This window comes from Rhyacophila brunnea, unplaced genomic scaffold (assembly GCF_057557595.1).
Source record: "Rhyacophila brunnea isolate RB1 unplaced genomic scaffold, BYU_Rbru_1.0 scaffold_3, whole genome shotgun sequence".
Lineage (NCBI taxonomy): Eukaryota > Metazoa > Arthropoda > Insecta > Trichoptera > Rhyacophilidae > Rhyacophila > Rhyacophila brunnea.
Window position 1 is genome coordinate 47,091,188 of NW_028232965.1, and position 20,701 is coordinate 47,111,888.

The following is a 20,701-nucleotide window of genomic DNA, read 5'->3' on the forward strand; positions in this document are numbered from 1 at the left end:
TGTTTGTTCAATAATTAGGATGTTTCATTCTGAAATCTTGTGAATTATTATTTAATTGGCTTAAACGATGATTAGATTGTTTCAAATTATAAATTACACTCTCTGACAAGTATTATTTGCTCAAAAAGAATGTCATTAGAATACAAAATCACAGAACTAATATAATAATACAAAAGGTCACATTGAAACCGACAAGGCTTCCATACAATAACTTTCGGTTTGGCTTGGTGTATGGCTGAAACTCCTCCGGGGAAGACATGCATGTTATATGACTCTACGATGTGCTCCGTGGTCTGCATCTCACCATCCTCGCACAGTCGTGACTATTTTAAGCCCCATTTATGCATCATATAAGCACACTTGGAATGTTCATACCAGATTTGGTCCAGACATACTCTATATTTACGTGAAAGTGTAAAGCCAGGGCTCGTCCAGCGAATCCACAATTTGACGGGAGTTCCTCGCGCCTGATGTGATGATGATGTGACAATTAGTGGACAAATTAATAATTGTGTTTAAAATCACAGTGCGTTGTTTATAATTTTCGGAAAAATCTTGTGTGTATATAAATAAAATTATCCGGTTATGCTTGATAGATTCCAGAACGTTCTTAGAACGGTTAAATCAATGTGAATTTTACATGCCTAGTACTTCTACAAAATGATAGCCTTATTAACATTTTGTTTTATAATTAATTACCTGCACACTTTTATTTGCAACTTTGCATGACTTTCCATCTAAATAAAAATTATCAATCATTGAATTTTTTTATTATCTTGAAAAGAGGTGCAAATACTGTGTTATTTTAATAAAAAATGTGTATATTAACGTCTTTGGCTTAAAATTAAGTAATTTTTGAGTTTAATTAGGGTATTATACATTTTTTTTAATGTCTTCAGAAAAAAGCAAAAACTGTGTCACTTGTGATACTAATAAAAGGCATTTTTATCTAAATGACCTGGAAAATAAATCTCAGATAACAATTGTAAATATCGCTACAAATATAAATATAATAATACTTTTATATATTGTTCAATGAATAATAGACAACATTAAAAATTAAAACTACAATCTGAAGACTATCAACACATCTACCGAATTTTCATTTCAAAATATAAATCTACAATAAAAAAATACGTGTAGCCAATTTCGTTATTAACCTTAGTAGGGACCATTTCATTACAGTTTTGTTTTCATATATAAACTCTCCAGCTACTTAGAAAATAGATTTTTTTAATATCAATTAGGTATACAAATATTTATATTAGCTACTATACAATTATTATTAAAGTGTATTAATAAATGCTAATAAACTATTTTTTTTTCAAATTATGTATGTTCAATATGTCAATATATTTGAACGCATATGCAACGTTTATCACTATAATATCGAAGAGTATTAATTCAATATTACCAACTGATGAGACAAAAGCTCATTATAATAATAATTATTAAACATTCATGATTGCATTAATTCCGAATTAGTTCCGTCCACAATGTGTTATTTTCTTGCCATGGCAATGTGCCGCCAATACAGTGTATTAATTAATATAGGTACATCATTTTCACAGCACATTTTTTTAATTGAATTAGATTAACACATTATGGACTTCACAAAATCATTATTTTATTACCTTAATTACATTATACTTATTTAATTAGATTTTTCTAAAATCAAAAAAACAAATAAAAAAGAATATATATAATATAAATAATACAGTAAAAACAGTGAGGAGTCTAACGAGTGAGGTATGGAAGCTCTATTTTATTATGAAATTATAAAATAACATCCATTTAAATAAAGCCCAAATAAATAATTTGGTTTAACACAACATCGCCTACCCAATCAGCACCCCTACACTTAGGGAAAACAAACAACTGATTTTTTTTAAACTAAAAACCGACGGATCAACACTAGTTCCCTAGGCTCCGAGTTCGATTCTGGGTGAGATCACAATCTATTTGATGTGGTTGTCAAAAAACCTTGGTATTTGTGATTATTTATATTCTAATACTAAAATACACTATTACCAATGGGCCTCATGGCATGTTGTAGTATTAAAAATTACATACGTGTTGAAAAAAATACGGATTATTAAATATTTGTCAAAGTTAAGAAGTAATCCTATAATTCATTTCAATAAATGAAACATACCTACCACCTACCCGTATAGTTTGCCGTTCGCTTATAGATATTGCTTGAGTAAGTACGATCTCAGTGAGATCACAATCTATTTATGTGATTTTCTCAAAGTCTGGATATTTGTAATTATTTCTTTTCGTATACTAAATACACTACTGCCATTTGACCTCATAGCATGTTGTAGTGGTAAATAAAATATACATGTTAGAAAAAATACGCATTTCTTACTTCCTAGCTACTTGTCAAATATCATCATCATCAGATGCGTGACAACCCAGTGTGGGTCCTGGCCTCCTCCAACAGCTCCCTCCACCTGTCCCTATCCAGTATGGCCGCTTTCCAATTTGGTACCCCCAGAATACAGCAGTCACTGGCAGCTCCATCCAACCAGCGAATCTTTGACCTCCCTCTTCTTCTACGTCCTATCGTTAATGCGCTGCAATCTTCATACAGCCCGTAGAGCTCAGCATTATATCCTCTCCTCTAATTGGTGCCATCCCTGATCGGTCCATATATACGGCGGAGAATTTTTCTTTCAAAGATGTTCAGGGCTCGTTTATTTCGCAGAGTTAATGTCCAGGTTTCCGATGTGTAGGTGAGCACTGGTCTTGTAAAGAATGCTTTTAGTTCGGCGAGATAGTATGCGGGACTTAAAATGTCTTAAGTTGTTAAGTTAAGTTAAGCTACTTGTCAAAGGAAGTACAAATTTGTACGTTTATACGTATGTTTAGTATATTTTTTTAAATGATCATTTATATATTCTGTCAAGTTACGTAAATAAGAGTACGTCTTTTTAGATGATTACATAATATATAACTAAATGACACCTTAATCATTGTATTTGTGATAATATATATTAAAATGTTTAAAAATAGAAATTATCATTGTATATATAATATGATTAAGTATTCTGATATTACTGTTATAGATAAATTCGTGCTCTGAATTTTATACGCAAATCAAATAAAGTTGAAAGCTTTCACCGGCAAAAGTTTCGGTATCAATCTTGTTCATATTGTTTGAAGCTTTTCGAGAATTAGATTTGACAGCTGCGTTGTGTTTCACTTACTAAAATACTGATTTTATCCTTTATTCAACGATATGTTACCCACGAGAAGCAACTATGTACCGATTTACCTAAAATTGCAGTAATGACATTAATAAATATGTTTTTATTCCAATATTTACTTCGACGAAAACCTGGGTCAAATATTTGTATTTAAAATTCGTATATTGCAAAAACCTCAGAAACATACATAATGTAGAAAACCTCTTGGGTCAAATGGGAACAAGATGTTCTCTTACCGCGCGAGTACATACTGTAAGATTAGCAAAAATATATTTTTGAAAAATTTCAGAAATACACATATTAAAAAAATCTTTAAAAATATATATACCGAGTAAGATTCACATCTTTTATTTTCCAGATGAAGTCACTCAAGGCCTTTAAGGTGTCGATCCGTCTATGATTCATGCCAAATTCCTCCAGTTATAGTTAAGCGTGGTAAATAACATTACTAATATAATTGTAACCGACGTCCGGTACACGTCAAATTTTAGTTATTATCGTTTTCGTACATATGGATATTATTTATAGAAAAAAAAAGATAATTTTGTAAAAACCTAGGAAAAATTTACAAATAATTTCAAAATTACTTCAGCTTTGCATCAACTACCGAAGGAATGACAATGCGAATAATACTCAAAAGCGGTTAACATTCATTTCTTTTCTAAGTCTGGCTTACGTACAGATGACACCAGTGACGTCCCGAGACAAAATGCCGCCCCTAGGCAGGACCAAAATGCCACCCCATTTTTTATACTTTTTATATTCTAAAAAATATATACAAAATATATACCTACCACTAAAACATATAAAATTAAATTTAGATATAAAAAGCGAATTAATAATATTATAAGTTATAGCTTATTTAAATCACCAGAGTTTGAGGTCCTATTTTTGGTTGATATTTCTGACACTTTACGTTACTACCATTATGCAGTTTGTACATTTTGTTTCCAACCAGTGAGCTGATTTTTTTAATGGAAAAATATTGTCGTTCTTACTTAAGTTTAGGTAGCCATTTATAAATATACCAAATGATTCTCCTCGATTTGCCGCCCATCGAGTAACTGCCGCCCTCAAGCGACGCTCAATCTGCCTACCCCCACGGGACGTCACTAGATAACACATCTCAGTTTATAGGCAGAAACGATTTGTGAGCTGTAATTTATATGTTCCTAATCAATCACAGCATTACGATTATTGCCGTCAAACTACTGACTCAAATACAAATAGTTTGAAAGTTTAATTTATCCCAGTGGCAACGAATAAATAAAACTTAAGAAGGGTTGAGGAAACTTGGGAAAGCCCTCATTCAGCGGTGGATCAACTCGGTTGATAATACTATTATATGATATATTACATTAGTTAGGTACAGGGCTTTTTTGTCATGTAACGCGGTGGAACGGCGTTCCGGCACCTTTTTTCACGGTATTTTTCAAAAACAATTTGACAAAACAATGTTCGCGCTTACATAGTACAAGTTAATTTTCCTGAATCATCTCATATGAAAAGACATATCCTGAAAAACTATCGCGTTTTATATGTGCATTGAATTCTATTACAATCTCTTCAAGTGAATGTGAACGCGAATTTTCGCAAATGAATCTAATTATTACCCCAATACGAACTTCGTTGAAGACCAAAACGGTTTCGGCACTTTTGTTCAAAATTGTCGGACCACCTTTGACACTTTTCGATCCTTCAAAATACGTTGATCGGTGGTTACTCAGTGGAAGACATTCAACCATAGACTCTAACACTAAGAAAAGGAATCAAGACGATTTTCCAGGCGAAAATTGGACTGAACTTCGGAAATCACCATGGCCCCCCACAAAGAGCGGCTGACAGGTCTCTAGCCTGGGGGATCAAATTTGTTTTAACCATAAAAATATCGCCTGCTGCGCCAATTTCCTTCAAGCGTATTAACATTTTAAAATATGTAGTTGTACAATTGCATTTTTTGGTTAATGTTTGTTGATACACTGAATACCCTTAATTTTACCTCGAACACCATTTAAAAAACGCTCCTACTACAGAGCGTCAAACTACCTTTAACCTTAGTGATAGGTAGGGGCCCCGCCAAGGATCCTGGGCTGGGAGCCCATTTAAGAATGCGGGGGCCATGGAAATCACTATATACTTTTATTCAAATACATATATGAATACGTGTATTAATAAAGGCTCTAAGTACCAAAAACAAAAAAACTGACATTTTTATAGAAAAGTGTTCTACATACTAACGCCAATAACTTCAGCTATGGTCTAAGTGCCTCAAGCAAGTTAAAAAAATATAGCAAAATATTTAAACCTGTCGACGTTGTAAGTCCGTTGGCCTGTTTTATTTATAATGATGTAAATAGCACTACAGTGGTCAACTTCATTCAATATAAAATGGCTGACGATGGTGTGTTGACACTTGCGAGTTCCTAATACCTAAAATTATAGAAGCTGTCGTGATTGCTTCACACTGTAAAACCACATTTTTCAAAAGGTCTGCTTCATGAAATTTTACTGCAATGACTCGGTATTTTGTATCTACAGGCAATACTACTTTTTGGTACTTAGAGCCTTAATTAATACACGTATTCATATGATGTTTTTACAATTTTATTTTTTACAACTTTAGTTGTTTATTTATTTTTTTATGCGCTTCGTGGCATTGGAAAAGTTGCCTTAAATTTTAAGTGATATTTGAATATAATTTTCTTTAGTAGGTTGGCAAGAAGTTCCGGCTCCTTTGTTTTTCAAAAAAACTCTGGTTAGGGACAATAAATAATTGATGGTGCATTATGACCGAAAATTATGTTATATCATGATGAAAGTGCAATACTGTTGATTTTATAAATATTTTAGATTCATTATTATCGGAAAATACCCTTTTCCCTGATGGTTTCTTCGTTATTTATGGCTCACGTGATGGTCAGTAAATCATGATGAATAGACGGAGCGTATGTATATAAATATACTACATAATATACGTATGTAGAGCTGGTCAATATATCAGATTGACCCGTCCAATACAAGAAATATGTCTAGGACAGCGGTTCCCATATAACTTGCACGACATCCTGCGGTCGTATAATATTTTTATTGGAAAAATAATATTAAATGAAGCGAGGAACCGAGATGTGATTTCTGAAATATATTTCGCACACTTTTATTTGACTCTGCTCTTCAAATCAAACAATAATGTTATTACTATCAATATTATATGTGGTAAAGCTGTCATAACGTATATTATATATATCTCTTGTTTTCTTTACCAAAGTATAATCTAATATTTTTTTCAGTTGAATAATATAATTCCAATATTAACGAAGGACGACATTTTAATCAAAATATTGAAAGACTCACATAGAAGAAATCGGAAAGATAGAATTAATAACTCTCATCGACTAAGTGATATAGATTTTATAACACAAACATAGAGACCCACGTAAGCTCGTGCTAATTTGGTCTGCCCCACATTAGTGAGAGAAAGAGATAAAAAAGATCAAAACATATCATTTTCAGAACGAATGAGTAATTATTGGGTATTTGTTTTTGAGGATGAAAGATAAGACAATGAGGTTATTTAATTTGTAACCCCTCAGTGTCTTCGGCCAAATATTTTTCGTTCGATAAAGATGAATAATGACAACACAAATATAGACCCTCTAAAGTCTAAACTAACCCAGCATGCATCACACTTGGTTTTAATCGAGTGTATCACGGGCATGGCCCCACATCCCTAAGCGGGCCACCAGGCCAAGATGTTTGAAGGGCCCTCTACCTATCGCTAAGGTTAAGGGCAGTGTGATGTTCTACAATAGTGTTTCCCAACTGGTATTGCGTGGAACCCCAAGGTTCCACGAGGTAAAATTAGGGGTATTTCGTATATTTTTAGCGATACTTTGTATTTTTAAATAAATCTAGAATAATTAATGAGTTGTCGGCACTTGGCATCATAATAAATTATGAAGCACTGATCATGACCCTCTTTTGTTGTAGTCAAGTAACTTGCAAACCTTCATCATAATGGAAAAATAGTCATTGTCATTACTCATTAGTCAGGAAATACACTAAAAATAACTATAAAATAAAATTTTACACTTAAATCGCCATTTAATTATATCAATCATCATAATATTACACTTAATTGTATCGCACAGTCATTTTAAATGGTACTATTCTTTGTAAAATAACGCTGCAGGCGACTTTTTTCCATATTACAGCAAATCTGTGGTGTATGGTTATCTTACTTAACTGGTCAAATCACCACGCCGGGCCCCTTTTAAGCCCGGGCCCCCAGGCTAGAGCCCTGTCAGCCCCCCCCCCCCCCCCTGTGGGGGCCGCATCCATGAAACTAACGCGATTGAGGAAGACAGAAAAGTTAACATAAATTGATTTCCTTAGTAAGGCGTGACGCAATATACATACATATTATTATGTATTTTACAGAAACTGAAAAAAATATTTTTCTAAAGAAAACCAGTCTGAGAATAATGTAATACTATTACAATCACTCATCCTGCATTAGCTGATCGCATCCTTTGGGATTTTCTTGAGATAGAATTTTGTCTATAGGAAACTGTTCGCATCAGTTATTTTTTCTACATGCTTCGCTAGGCAGACTTGATTTCGATTAAAGACAATTTTAAGGCATTCAAAAAAATGCAACGTCACGTAAGGGAATGGGACAACTGGACGCCAGAACAATTGGACACCGCACTGTCGTCGACACGTAAACAGAACGTAGACGATGAATTTTAATCAGTTTCTATCTACTACTTAGTAGTTTTAATTCATTTTACTCTTAACATAATGTTTTTTTTAATGCGGGTTGAGAATTACCATGCCTAAGGCTTTATATAAAAATAAAAAAAACTCTTTTTTCGTCGGAACTTAAACATATGCACGATTAAATCATTATTTACGAGTGGATATTTAAATTCTCACCAACTATTATATTATAATATAATAATATTACATTTTTTTTTTAATTACGTATAAGTACCTAACGTCTATTTATTTTCGAAATGCGTGGCGTCCAGTTGTCCCGGCGCCAAACCGTCCTTGACCCTCGCGTAAAGACCGTGAAATGTCATGTAAGTAAACACGATAATTTAATTAATTCTTTATACCAACCGGTAACTGCCACCAAACGTTCTGTCTAATAAATCACAGTTTCTTATCGATATTATTGTGTTTAGAACAATCATATTCAACGGAATGTTTTCTTTTCGAGTGCAAGTAGAGAGTTTTTAAGTCATGATTTTGAAATTTAGCTTTTATGCATATTTCCAATCAAATGCATCTAAGCTGGGCGAAGCGTTGCGTTGCAAGTCGGGACGAGGTAATGTATATAGCGACAGAATATGGAAACAGTTATTCAAATTATTACATCCTGACTTGCCACAATTCCATAAAAAGGCAATAGTATCTATTAGCGTTTTCATATTTTCTTCGATATTTCGTCATTTTTTACCACGATTTTCTTAGCTCGTATTCTTGTTTGTCCGGTGGTTGTTTATCCAGTACAAATCTCACAATCGATTTTTAACTAACTTTCCGACTAGCTAGACATTTGAAACTTTTAGAATATATCAGAACACGATAGCCAATGCATTCTTTTAATACTTTTAGCCATCTTTAAGTAGAATTGAATTAATTTTCAGTTAATTCTGTTTTGTATGAAAAGTTATTTCGGAAGAAATCCGTAATCCAATCCACTATTATTTGGTTGCTAAGGGGGTGGTCCTAGCAACTAAATTACTAATATATACGTGCGTTACTATGGAAATCAAAGTGACATTTCAGTACCTATTCTATATTTGTTTGTTGCAAAATACCAAAAAAATGATTTGTTGACAATTGCCTTATTTGTCCTAAATTATTAATACATAGAATAATTATTGTCAAGTTTATATGATTCAACAGAAAATTTAAAAACTTGGTATATAAAAAGTTCTTTTTATCTTGTAATTATTTTATATAAGTAAATATATCTTTCAAAAGAATGATATTTTGTTTTATTTATGTTATAATGTTACTTCAAAGTCAAAAATAATAATATGTGCTTTATTTGGTAGCTTTAGAGTTCGAAGTCCTTGTGATAGAGTTTGTCTTTCTTTCTTAGTGTATGCTCTTAATATTTTATTTTTTTCCTTCTTCCTCGTCGTTGGCCGTTCCTCTTATTTATCTACTGGGCAAACTCGCTCGTTGTTATTCTGTATGCACCATTTGGCATCTTTACTTAACTCTCCATTTATTATTTTGGCTTTCTTCGTTACTGAAGATCCAAACAGATCCTAAGGCATTGTCCAAATCGCGCGCATTCCAGGTACATGTGACCTCATTAAGCCGTCCACATGTATTCGCCGCGTGTCACTTCTCGTGCGTGGTCGGGGTACAGGTGACCTCATTGAGCTGTCCGCATGCACTTGCGGCGTATCGCGACGAGACACGCGCCACCTGGACAAACTCTAAGCAGCGTGAGTTTGGGGTAAGAGTAAGAGAGCGAAAGAAATCGAAAGCCTACCATTTAATTCATGCGCTGTTCTTATCTCTCGCTCCATGATTTTATGTTCATGATTAGAACTGGATTTATGTATAAAGATGTCCTCTTGCTCATTTCTTTTAACATTTGTGTACTTAGTATTAATTGGTATACCTACGTGATGTCGTGATGAATGTTTTAGATCGTATTTTCTTTTACTTAATATAATTTGTGTTATAACGGTGCTTAAGTAAAAAGTGAGTACGGCGCACTATAAAAGCTAAAGTGGTTCTGGGCAAGAAGTAAAAATGATTGATGTACGTAATAATTAATATAACGGTAACATGTATAATATATAAGAAAATATGTTTCACACTTTATCTTGGCAATATCTACACATGGAATAGTAATTATTAAGGAATTCACTACATTTTATTTAGACCACGTCGTGGCCAGGAGTATGGACTTAATAGGTTCAGCAATTAGTAGCTAACATCCATTTCGTGTAAAAACGTCGGTCAACAGGATCAATCACAGAAAATAATTATAATTATTATAATATAGAATACAATAATATTAAATAGTCTCAAGAACAGCTGACACAGAAAGCATAATAAATCAAATTAAATTAGGTCAAATATTAAGTGCAAAGAATATAATTGGAGAGTTACTGAAAATCGTTAAAAAAGAAAGAAAAACACTTTAATAGTTATCATAAGAAAAATCGATAAAAATACAGAAAAACATAAGAAAGTAGATCTATAGAGAAGACAGGCAATATAACAATTTAATCGTGGATTTTGGAGCAACTTAATTTGAAAGAGGCAAAAGAACACTGTAAAGATATAAGGTTCTGCAGAGTCGATCCAACTGATAATTTGTAAGCAAGATTGGTTTTATAATAGTACCAATAATTTAGATACAACCTTTACTCTGTGGAGGCCTATATGATATTCTTAGGATTTGACATGGTTTAATAAATCTGCTTTTAAAATTGGGTAATAATAGATGCGGTCGATAATAGTATGATATTTGATTCAAATCAATCTGTAATATAAACTTACATTCAGTTAACTTAACTGTTAGTTTAACTCAGTGACGTCCCTAGACAATTTTTCCATAGACCATACTTTCATGACTCCAATATCTGAATGTGTTCATGGTGAAAAAAATGTGTTGTATGTATACATTACCAACAAAATAATACCACTAAAACATACAAAATTAAATTTAGATATAAAAAGGGCATACATATAATATAACTAAGTTAGACACTTACACAAATCACCATTCTGAGTCTGAGGTCCTTAAAAGATACACCTGACAACTGTTAAACATTTTATGTTAATTAATACATTTTGGTGCCAACCACTGAGCTCATTTTTTAGTGGAAAGATATTTTCGTTATTGCTAAGTTTCTAGTGCCTATTTCTATATATTATACCAAATGATTCTCCTTGATTTGCCGCCCTTCGAGTGATTGCCGCCCACAAACGACGCTCAATCTGCCTACCCCCACGGGACATCACTGATTTAACTAGTTATTTACAGTCAAATTTTAATATATTTAAAATTTGTTTTCTAGAGAAGGTTTTCCTCAACAGCTTTACATCAATGTAACAAAAATATAGATATGGGTATTAACTAGTCAAAAAAGCTCATCAACACAACTTCATAACCTTCAAAATTACTACCAAATGAATAGCCATCACTGAATAACAATTCGGAATATGCGAGAACATTTCCTCAATAGTATAATAATTTAATGTTCAAAAGCCCATGCGTGAAAATGTTACGAATAATGACATTTTTCTCGTTCATTGTATTGTGGGAAAGCGCGGAAAAACGGCCGTTATCGGTCGTTAATATTCTAAGCAGCGCGCGTAGATCGTAACTGAAGTGAGGCAACATCTGTGCTACACTGCGTTTTGTATTTATATGTATTACATACCAACCATAGAATATATATAACGCTAATAAACTTCGCAGATGAGTATCACATAGTAATTCTAGAAAAAATATGGCATGTATTCAGTATTGCCAACCGCACTATATTTTTACAACCACGAAAAATACAAAATAGTAAGTGATATGGAAGGCAGTGGCGAAGGGTGGCGGTAGGCTATTAAGATTCGACATAAATAGTATACACTCATTTTCTGTCATACCCATAGCATACCTAAACTATTATGATTTGGTTTAGGCTGGGTTTAATTGAATTTTAAAAACTAACAAACAGCATCTGTAAATTGTATTCAAGGGTCTCGAAGAAAACAAATACATTTGACTGACAAAGTTTAGTGTGCACTAATTATGTCGGCTCTTCACAGCCTACCTCCACTCTTTGCCACTGATGGAAGGGTATATGTGAGAGGGTGTGTTTTCACTTACTTAAAACCACTGTGGGTGCTACATGGATCTTCAGATTGAGTGTTCCTTTAAGTTAGCATCTTAAGTTTGTTTTAATACCCTATCCAGCATGACTTGGCAGGAAACCATTAATTTAAAAATACAATGTATCTTGCAACATAAAATCGTTAAAATTACAAAACAAGCGATTTATGTGAGTCAATCAAATTTCAACAGAAAGCTAATTTAGCAAAATAAAATAATAATTTAATGAATCAATAATATCGCAAATTAAGAAATAATGCTATGTAAGTTTGCTATGATATGCACAAAAGTTTTTTGTATGAAAATCAATCTTACTCAATTATTGAAACTGCATAATTGTTCAAATTAAATTCAATTGTTTATAATTTACAAAAGAATCATGCATTGCACTCACCGGTCATTCATCTCAAGCCAAACTTGGCGTTTCCTTTGTCTCAATTCACTATAAAAACCAAAGGTGGGGATGATCAAAATAACACAAGTACTAACGCCGTTCTACCTTACAGTCGCATCCACGATCGGTAATTTTTCTCGCAATACCTCTACATAATTTTTAATTGTAGTATATTAGTGTAATCGATTGTATATTTTTGATGGTTAAGGGAAATAAACTGGGACTACTTTATCACGCACAAATCTTTCTACTCATTGGAACCTACCTACCCCATCTCACTCCATCCCTTACCTCATCACTAATGCTGATAATTAAATATTAAGAATATTTTGCTTTTCACATGAGATATAAAGACATAAAACATGAAGTAACATACTAGGTATGCGTAATTTGGCGCGAAAAAAAGTTGACCAATTAGGTTAGGGCAGGGATCGGCAAACCGCGGCTCGCGAGCCACATGTGGCTCTTTGGGTATTGGCGTGCGGCTCTTTGCCGAATTCCCAATTCACATTTTTTACAAAAAAGGTATGATTGTTGTCGTTTTAAATCAGCCCATTGCAATAGTCGACAAATTAAATTTTTCTCCATTTCTTATTGACACGAGCACTTTTGTGGATTTAACAAAAAAAGAGTTATGTAGCTCCAAATTTGTAGGTCTTGCCACCAAAATTGAGGATTTGGAGAGAGAAAAATGCAATTTAATTTCACAACACAGCTAAAACACTAACAAGGAATACTAAAAGATCTACATAATAAGGTAAATATTACGATGAACAATATAAATAGCATTTAGAGAAGCTAAATAACCGATGAAAATTTGGAGTCACGCCTAAAATTGAAAACTACAAGTTACATACCAAACATACAGACACTCTCCAAAGAAATGCAAGGAAGGTCATTGTTCACATTAGTTTTAAGGAATGCGTGAAAATTGTATGTAACTCATTTTCTGTAAAAAATATATTTATAATGTCAACAATAAAAAAACTTATATGTGCGTTAGTTTTATTCGCAAAATCTTCTTCACTTGATAAATAAACAATAACATTCACTGAAATAAATCATATTTATAAAAATATATGTATGGCTCTCGAAAAAAAAATTAACCGTTGCTATACTCATATTTGGCTCTTTTGGTCCAAGAGTTTGCCGACCCCTGGGTTAGGGGGTTTCAAGAGTTACTTCCCGACTACCAACTTCTATCCTTCCTACTACAGAGTCAACAAACGGTGCTCTCTTCACTATGACATGATTCATGGAATTCTTTGTTTTGTTGAGCGTCCCAGTCTAGCGTTCTACGATCGTCTCATTTAAAAGTTAGAACTATTGTTACACACGAGTTATATTACTAGTAACAACTCGGTAATTTCTTTTTGTTTCATTTCAGTTCCTCAATATGGGAATCGAAAACATCTTTCGATGCCGGTGATATATTATATTTGCGCCAATATTATTACAAAACTCCCATAAAACATTCCATCATATTATACCTACCCAATCATTATGTCTCCCAGGCACTTTTACAAAGTATTCAGTTACAATTCGATCGACAATAAGCTAACACATACACCACCGTAACTCAATTATAAAATAATAAACAATTAAGTAACAGAAACAAGTATAGGGTGGCTCGTCGCGACAGTGATAAAAATAACAATAATCAAACCAACTGTGCGAGTGAGTGACCCGGGCGCCAACTGTAGCGTTTCAGACAACTAGCAGTTTGGCCACCAAAAGGTTAGTGCCTGGACTATATCCCCTTTTTACGGTTTAGGCATTATTACGTTGATTGGTATCATAAGGTATAGTATATTTTTCCGCTAAATACGCCAAAATACAATAATTTTAAAGGATTTAAAAAGATCGGTGGCTATTTTAGTTGTAACACCGTTATCAAAAATAAACGAGTTGTCTGCCAAAAAGACGTAAGTAACTATTTTCAACTCTGCATGAGAACAATTTTAAATAAGAATTTCATTATTTACCTATTACCTACTCCACCAAAAATAGTTCTAAATTTTCTGACGCATTTTTGAGTCGGTGGCTATTTTAGTTGTAACACTGTTATCAATACTACAAAAATAAACGAGTTGTCTGCCAAAAGAACGTAAGTTACTATTTTCAACTCTGCATGAGAACAATTTGAATTAAGAATTTCATTATTAACCTATTACCTACTCCACCAAAAATAGTTCTAAATTTTCTGACGCATTTTTGAGACACTTAGGATGATTATTTCACACAATAGCTCCAGGAATATCTATCTATATTTGCCAAAATGTTGTTTACGCCCGTTTAACTTAAAAATCTCGACGTGTGCAATATAACAATATAGAATACACAATTCTGTATTGTATTGGTGTTGTCATTTTGTTACAGGAACGCTGTGTTAAGTTCCCCACAGGATTATATTTAGTATTTTTGCGGGAAAAAAATACAACTAGGGCGTCCAGCCTTCGGTCCCAGAAGCGCGATGAATTCTGACAGCTAAAAATGGTCGGAATATTTCATATGCCATTTTTTGACAGTGGCTTTAAAAAGCATTTGGCGAGAGAGAAAAGGTCCGAGTTTGAATTTAATCAACTGTAGAAATGCCAGTTTTCACGGTTCAGTGTTTTATTGCCACTGTGGATTCTTGAGTTGAAGTAATAGTCATGAGTTTTCAAAATATATTCTCCATGGTACAATTAAACTTTACAGACATGATAGTTTAATTAGGTTCTTATATACGTAACTGACACTCTAGCTAGCTTATATAATGTTTAATTATATATTTATTTTCTCATAAGACAGTATACGCGACATCATATACTTAATTAAACATTACAGGCATGGTATATTAATTAGGTACATATGTATGTATATAACTGACCCTCTGACATATAGAATTAATTAAATCAACTCTTCTCATCGTCATCACTTCAAGCATAGTATATGAATATTTTATAATAGGTATAGGTAATACATAGGCGACTTCGTATAGGTTGGTTCGTAATGAAACATTACAGACGTGGCATATTAATTAAGTACCCATGTATATATGTAATTGACACTCTGACTTGGGCATTTTTTTTTTGAGACAAGAATGAAGGAAGAAATGGAAGTATCAAAAATCCAAGTTTTGTGTCCAGATAGACGTGTTTTTACAACTACAAATTGTATATTTTCTTTTATATTATACATTTTCATGAGATTCAGCATTTACTTGGTGGTAATTCTTAAGAATTTATATATCGAGCTTCTCAAATTTTTATTCGCCACTAATGAAGATTGTTTTTAACACGTTTTTTGCTTACATGGTTAGTTTTATCAAAATATGTGTTCTGAAATATACGTTTTACACTACAATATTATTATATTTATAGTTAGTACTGTATTGTAGGGTTATAAAAGAAGCTATGTCATATTGTGAAAAAGAGATAGTTGGTAAAAATGTTTTTGTGTAGAGGATGTGAACGTAATATTAAAGTCGGCGTTAATTACGGTTTAAATTTTATTTTAATGTGTAATTGTTATTAACATTTTTATTTATTTCTATCTTTTCTAAAAAAATATTTTTGGTAAACCTACTCTCTTTGTGGAATAAAAGATTTTGAAATTATTGTCGTTAACAAAGTTGTAGCTATTTTCAATTCGGTGATTTGATAATTCTAAGAAATTGTCTTTAGCCACCTACCGCATATGTTAATTAACCGTAATATTGTACTCATAGGCTCTTTGGATTTTCCCGATATAATCCCGGTCGCAGTTTTTGCATGCTAATTTATAAATACCACTGTCGTTTAAATGTTTAAATATATATGTGCTATTATGTGTAAGTTAAGTTCTTTAAGGTATTGAATTCTTTGTTTATTCATAGCAAATATTTTTAATTATACAATTTGAATTGTAATTATTACCTCCCGAGTATAAACACGCCTACGATGGCCGAGCATCTTAAGCGTCGGCTTATAACTTCGAGGGTCCCAAATTCGAACCTGGGTCTGGCAAATACACATAATTGTTTTTCAATTTGTGTTTGAGTCAGAGTATGGACCTAATAAGTTGGGCAAGTGGCTGACATCCATGTCTTATAAAAACAATAGGCTGTTAATACAATCCTTCACTCTGTGAGGCCCATTTTATGATCTTATTAGGATCGGGCATGGTCAAAATTATTTTCCCAAAAAAAATGACAAAAATCACATAAGTAAACAAAGTATTCATGTCTCGTAAATAAATAAATTAGGTAAGTACGTACTTGCACTTAATATTCACTTTGTGGAGACTCGTATGATTTATTAGGATCGGACATCTTAAAAAAACACGTTTTCGTACGAATATGTGCAATTTTGTAGGTTCAAGTAAATTGTATATAAGATTATTTTAGTAACAGTAGGTATATGAGAAATTTGAATAAGTATGGCAATTCTCTAAAACAACACAGGCTACGTGGACAGAAGCAAGTATACAATATTTTGAAAATTCCACTGCTCGTGCGTAAAATTTTATGAAATGAATTATTAAAATATGCTAGTTGGCTTGTTGGCAAAAATACTTCGTTTTGATTTAAGAAATAATTTACAATTGTATGATGTAAATAATGTGAATTATTTCACCACAATTTAACGAATTTGGCTGGTTCTGGCTCACAAAAAATTATTTCATAATGGGAAGACGGAAAAAATAGTATTGAAATAAAAATAACCTTTCATAATAATTATTAAAAAATAATGCTCTGCTGTAAAGAAAAATATATCTCGCCCCGTGTCATGAATATGTAATTGTATAATTGAATAGAACAAAAGATGAAATTTCCGAGAGAAAATTTTATTCATATAATTATAAGATATTCTATTCAATTTATTGTATACACAGAAAACAATGTTATTTTGAAACTAGAATAAAATATCACTAATGAATTTCCGTTGGATATTTTTTGATGCGAAATTAAATATTCTACCAAACTGAAAAGGCGAGAGGCATTAATGACGCAAAGTTTGACCCTTTCCCTGTTTTATTTTAACGAGTTTGTTTTTACTGTCATTAAAATAAGTTTTTTTTTGCTAATTAATTACATTTTCTTAATTAATGTGTAAAACTTATTACGTCCTTACGAAAATTTTACCTTTAGTTTTTACTTTTAAAATGCGTGGTACGTGGAAAGGATAAATAAGTTATATATTGCTTGAAACTTTCACGTTTGTTTATTATTGTTTTAGGTATTTATGTTTTTTTGAGAAAAACTTTTGTAACAAGCCGAGACATGGAGGAAAGAAAAAAGAAGACACGATGACAATCCACAAACAATAGATTAGAAAGAAATGATTTGATACCACGTCATCATAAATGTAATGGAAAATTTACACTTATAGTATCTTTTTTATTTATAAAAATAGAAACACTTTCGGTACGGTATTTTTCAGAGTTCACAGAGATTAATCAACAATGACTGAGAATACTTCAAACGATACACGAAAGCAGATTTACAAGATAAGATGGCTCGTTCGACCAAATAACCAGATGAACTTGCCAAAAAATTCATTCAGTTCAGGTAGGTATCACATTTGACAACTAGAAGAAACCACACTTACCACCAGAAATGAATCTCGATAGTGTAAGGTGCTTAATTTCAAAATAGAAGACTGTATAATCAAAAGTGTCAGAGCTAATCAGCCTAATATGACTTGCTGTAAGACTGTGAAAGCTAAAAATTACGGAGTTAACATAGAGTTAAATCCTAATCCGTCTACATAGCACTTGCGATGTCCAGTCAATGGGTCTCTTTTCAATGTCTCGCCGCTACACTCTATAATATAATATTATGGTACTTGACTTACCTACATAAGTTTTGCAGAAATGACATTACTCATTTACCTCGATTTTTTTTTTTTTTTAGAAAACATAGTAATAATAATTTTATAGATTATGAGACAATTAAATTTTCAAACCATTTGTTAGCATTTTTAATAATCAAATTGTTGGTAAAAGTAGTAACTTTTAAGCTTATAGGTACTGTCGGATGATGGTGTGCTTGATGAAATTTGGATTCAAATTTATTCAAATGCTGTACTATTCCATTTGCCATAGGTGAATGAGCATTATGCATAAATATGCTAAATGGTGGAATCCCGGGTGCAAAACTTATATCAACTAGAATTTAAATTTTAAACCGTAAAAAATTGATATTATATAATATTGCATAAGTAAAAAAAACTAATGACATGTTGGTGACATATGATTAGTTTGCTTATTGATATTAATCGATACCATAGTTCTATAGGGAAACAACTCAAAATACCCTGTTCTAAAATAATAGCGTTAATTTGTACAAATTCTTATTTAAATGTTAAAGCCTTGATTTTTTAAGTAAATGTATTTTTTTTTTAGTTTAAATTCAAACGAACTTTGAAAGGAATGCATGTTATTCGATTTTATGACCTGTTAATGAATTTTTTGATTTTTTTTTTGAATTATAATGAAATACCTTTGTACATCGAATGGCATTATAAAACCTTAAAATTTAATTTAGTTATATTGATGCAAAATTGCTAGTTTTAAAAAAAAATGCTCACTTGTGATGTTATATTTACGACTTACGTGGCTTTACCTGATTCATCCGTAGCAACACTTGACAGTAATTCCAAATTTCGTAATTGAATAAGTAGGTAACTAAACTAACAAACAAGTTAAAACCCTCCGTATTAACAACGTATAATATAGGATCAATCTCAATGGAAAAACGGTTTTGGTGAACATATTAGATATCACGTACCTTCTGAGCTGACGTTTGCTGAGTATGACACACATCAGAGCAAGATTGGCCGCCATGCCAAGGGTTCCCAGCGCAAAGAGAACTGCCGCTTCTGTGTTGCCACCGGGATGGCAATGGAAGAGGCGAGTGGCATTCAGCGAGGCGTTCGCTGTGGATCCGGATCCGAATCGCAAGTTCGCGCCAATCATCGCCACCGCTGATCCTGGAAATCAAACGAAGAAAAGAAATCAGTTTATTTAATCCATGAATTGACTCGTTTTATAGATGGAACTTTCAATGATATATTATGAATGCTTGGGGTGCCGAATAAAATCCTAAATTAATTCCGAGTGGCCAAAATCTTAAAGGCTAAAATCCGGAGTGCCGAAATCCTGAAATAAAACATTCTTTATGTCGTCTTCAATTAATAAGCACTCGAAATGGACAATTTTACGAACCGGAGCGCTCGATAATTTTACGAAAATATTTATATACACGTGTATTTTATAAAAATATGTGTGTTAGATTCTTTGTTATGACTTATCGACCATACCCAATTTTATTCGATTCAATATGAACATTAATAATGCAATTTTCATAGGTGATTTTGGCAAAATTCATGAATTCAAGAATGAAAACCTAACCAAACAAATAATCCAGTATATCAGCTATTTTCAAAATTGGTTTGCTGCAGGATTTCTGTAAAGTATAAACTGATAAGAACCGTGTTTTATTAAGACATGAATTTTATGTCAGTTGTATACAACCCAAAGTGGTTGGACGATCTTTAGTATACGGCCATATATTTCCGATACAACATTTCACGGTGAAGTGTGTCACGGCGAACTGCATACGTACAAGTTTCCGGACTCGCATGAAGACAAATGGGAAACTTTTTGGAGTACCTAAAACAGGCCATACTCTGTGTTGTCGCACTGCTAATAAATATATATGACTTTATAAATGACTAATTATTATCCTACCGCTCTGTATATAATATTTATATTACATCTATCCATTTACAATATGCATTGATATAATATTTCTTTTTCCTACGCCATCTATGAAAAATAATAAGATAAAAGCACGTCTTCCATCTCTGCCAAAAAATATCCGGAAAACAAACAAACGCACGTTGCATCTCTATGACATTCTTACAAAACTCGTGTCACTGAAGAAAAACTTTTCGTCACAATCATAAGAGTGTATGCAACCCTAACTATTACATAACAAGCAGTATATTATTAAGAATTTGGCTATATTTTATTTTATTTTTTTAAAGCTATATTTTTTATATATTATTACCTCTCCTATTCATAAGTATTTCTAATGTAAAAGACAAACAGCTGTTTATGTTCTGCATGAAAATAATTACTTCGTTTATACCTACAACACACAAAAATAATGTACGCAAAATCATAATATGCTATAATATAATGTGGTTGTATTTTAGCTACTTAACGCTTCACGTTTTTTGTGTACGTGCCTATTGG

The 20,701-nt window shown here is 32.5% G+C and overlaps 1 protein-coding gene across 1 annotated transcript in view; it reads right to left on the reverse strand.

The window, feature by feature from the left end:
• The window catches only part of LOC147068451 (uncharacterized), a 343,294-nt gene extending 323,025 nt beyond the window's left edge, over window positions 1-20,269 (reverse strand). Inside the window, exons 1-3 of the mRNA XM_085952989.1 lie at window positions 20,265-20,269; window positions 19,704-19,747; window positions 19,230-19,425 (exon numbers count right to left, since the gene is read on the reverse strand). Of these exons, the coding sequence (XP_085809115.1) occupies window positions 19,230-19,425; window positions 19,704-19,747; window positions 20,265-20,269 (245 nt within the window). The remainder of the gene's footprint in view (window positions 1-19,229; window positions 19,426-19,703; window positions 19,748-20,264) is intronic.
• Window positions 20,270-20,701: the final 432 nt, after the last annotated feature.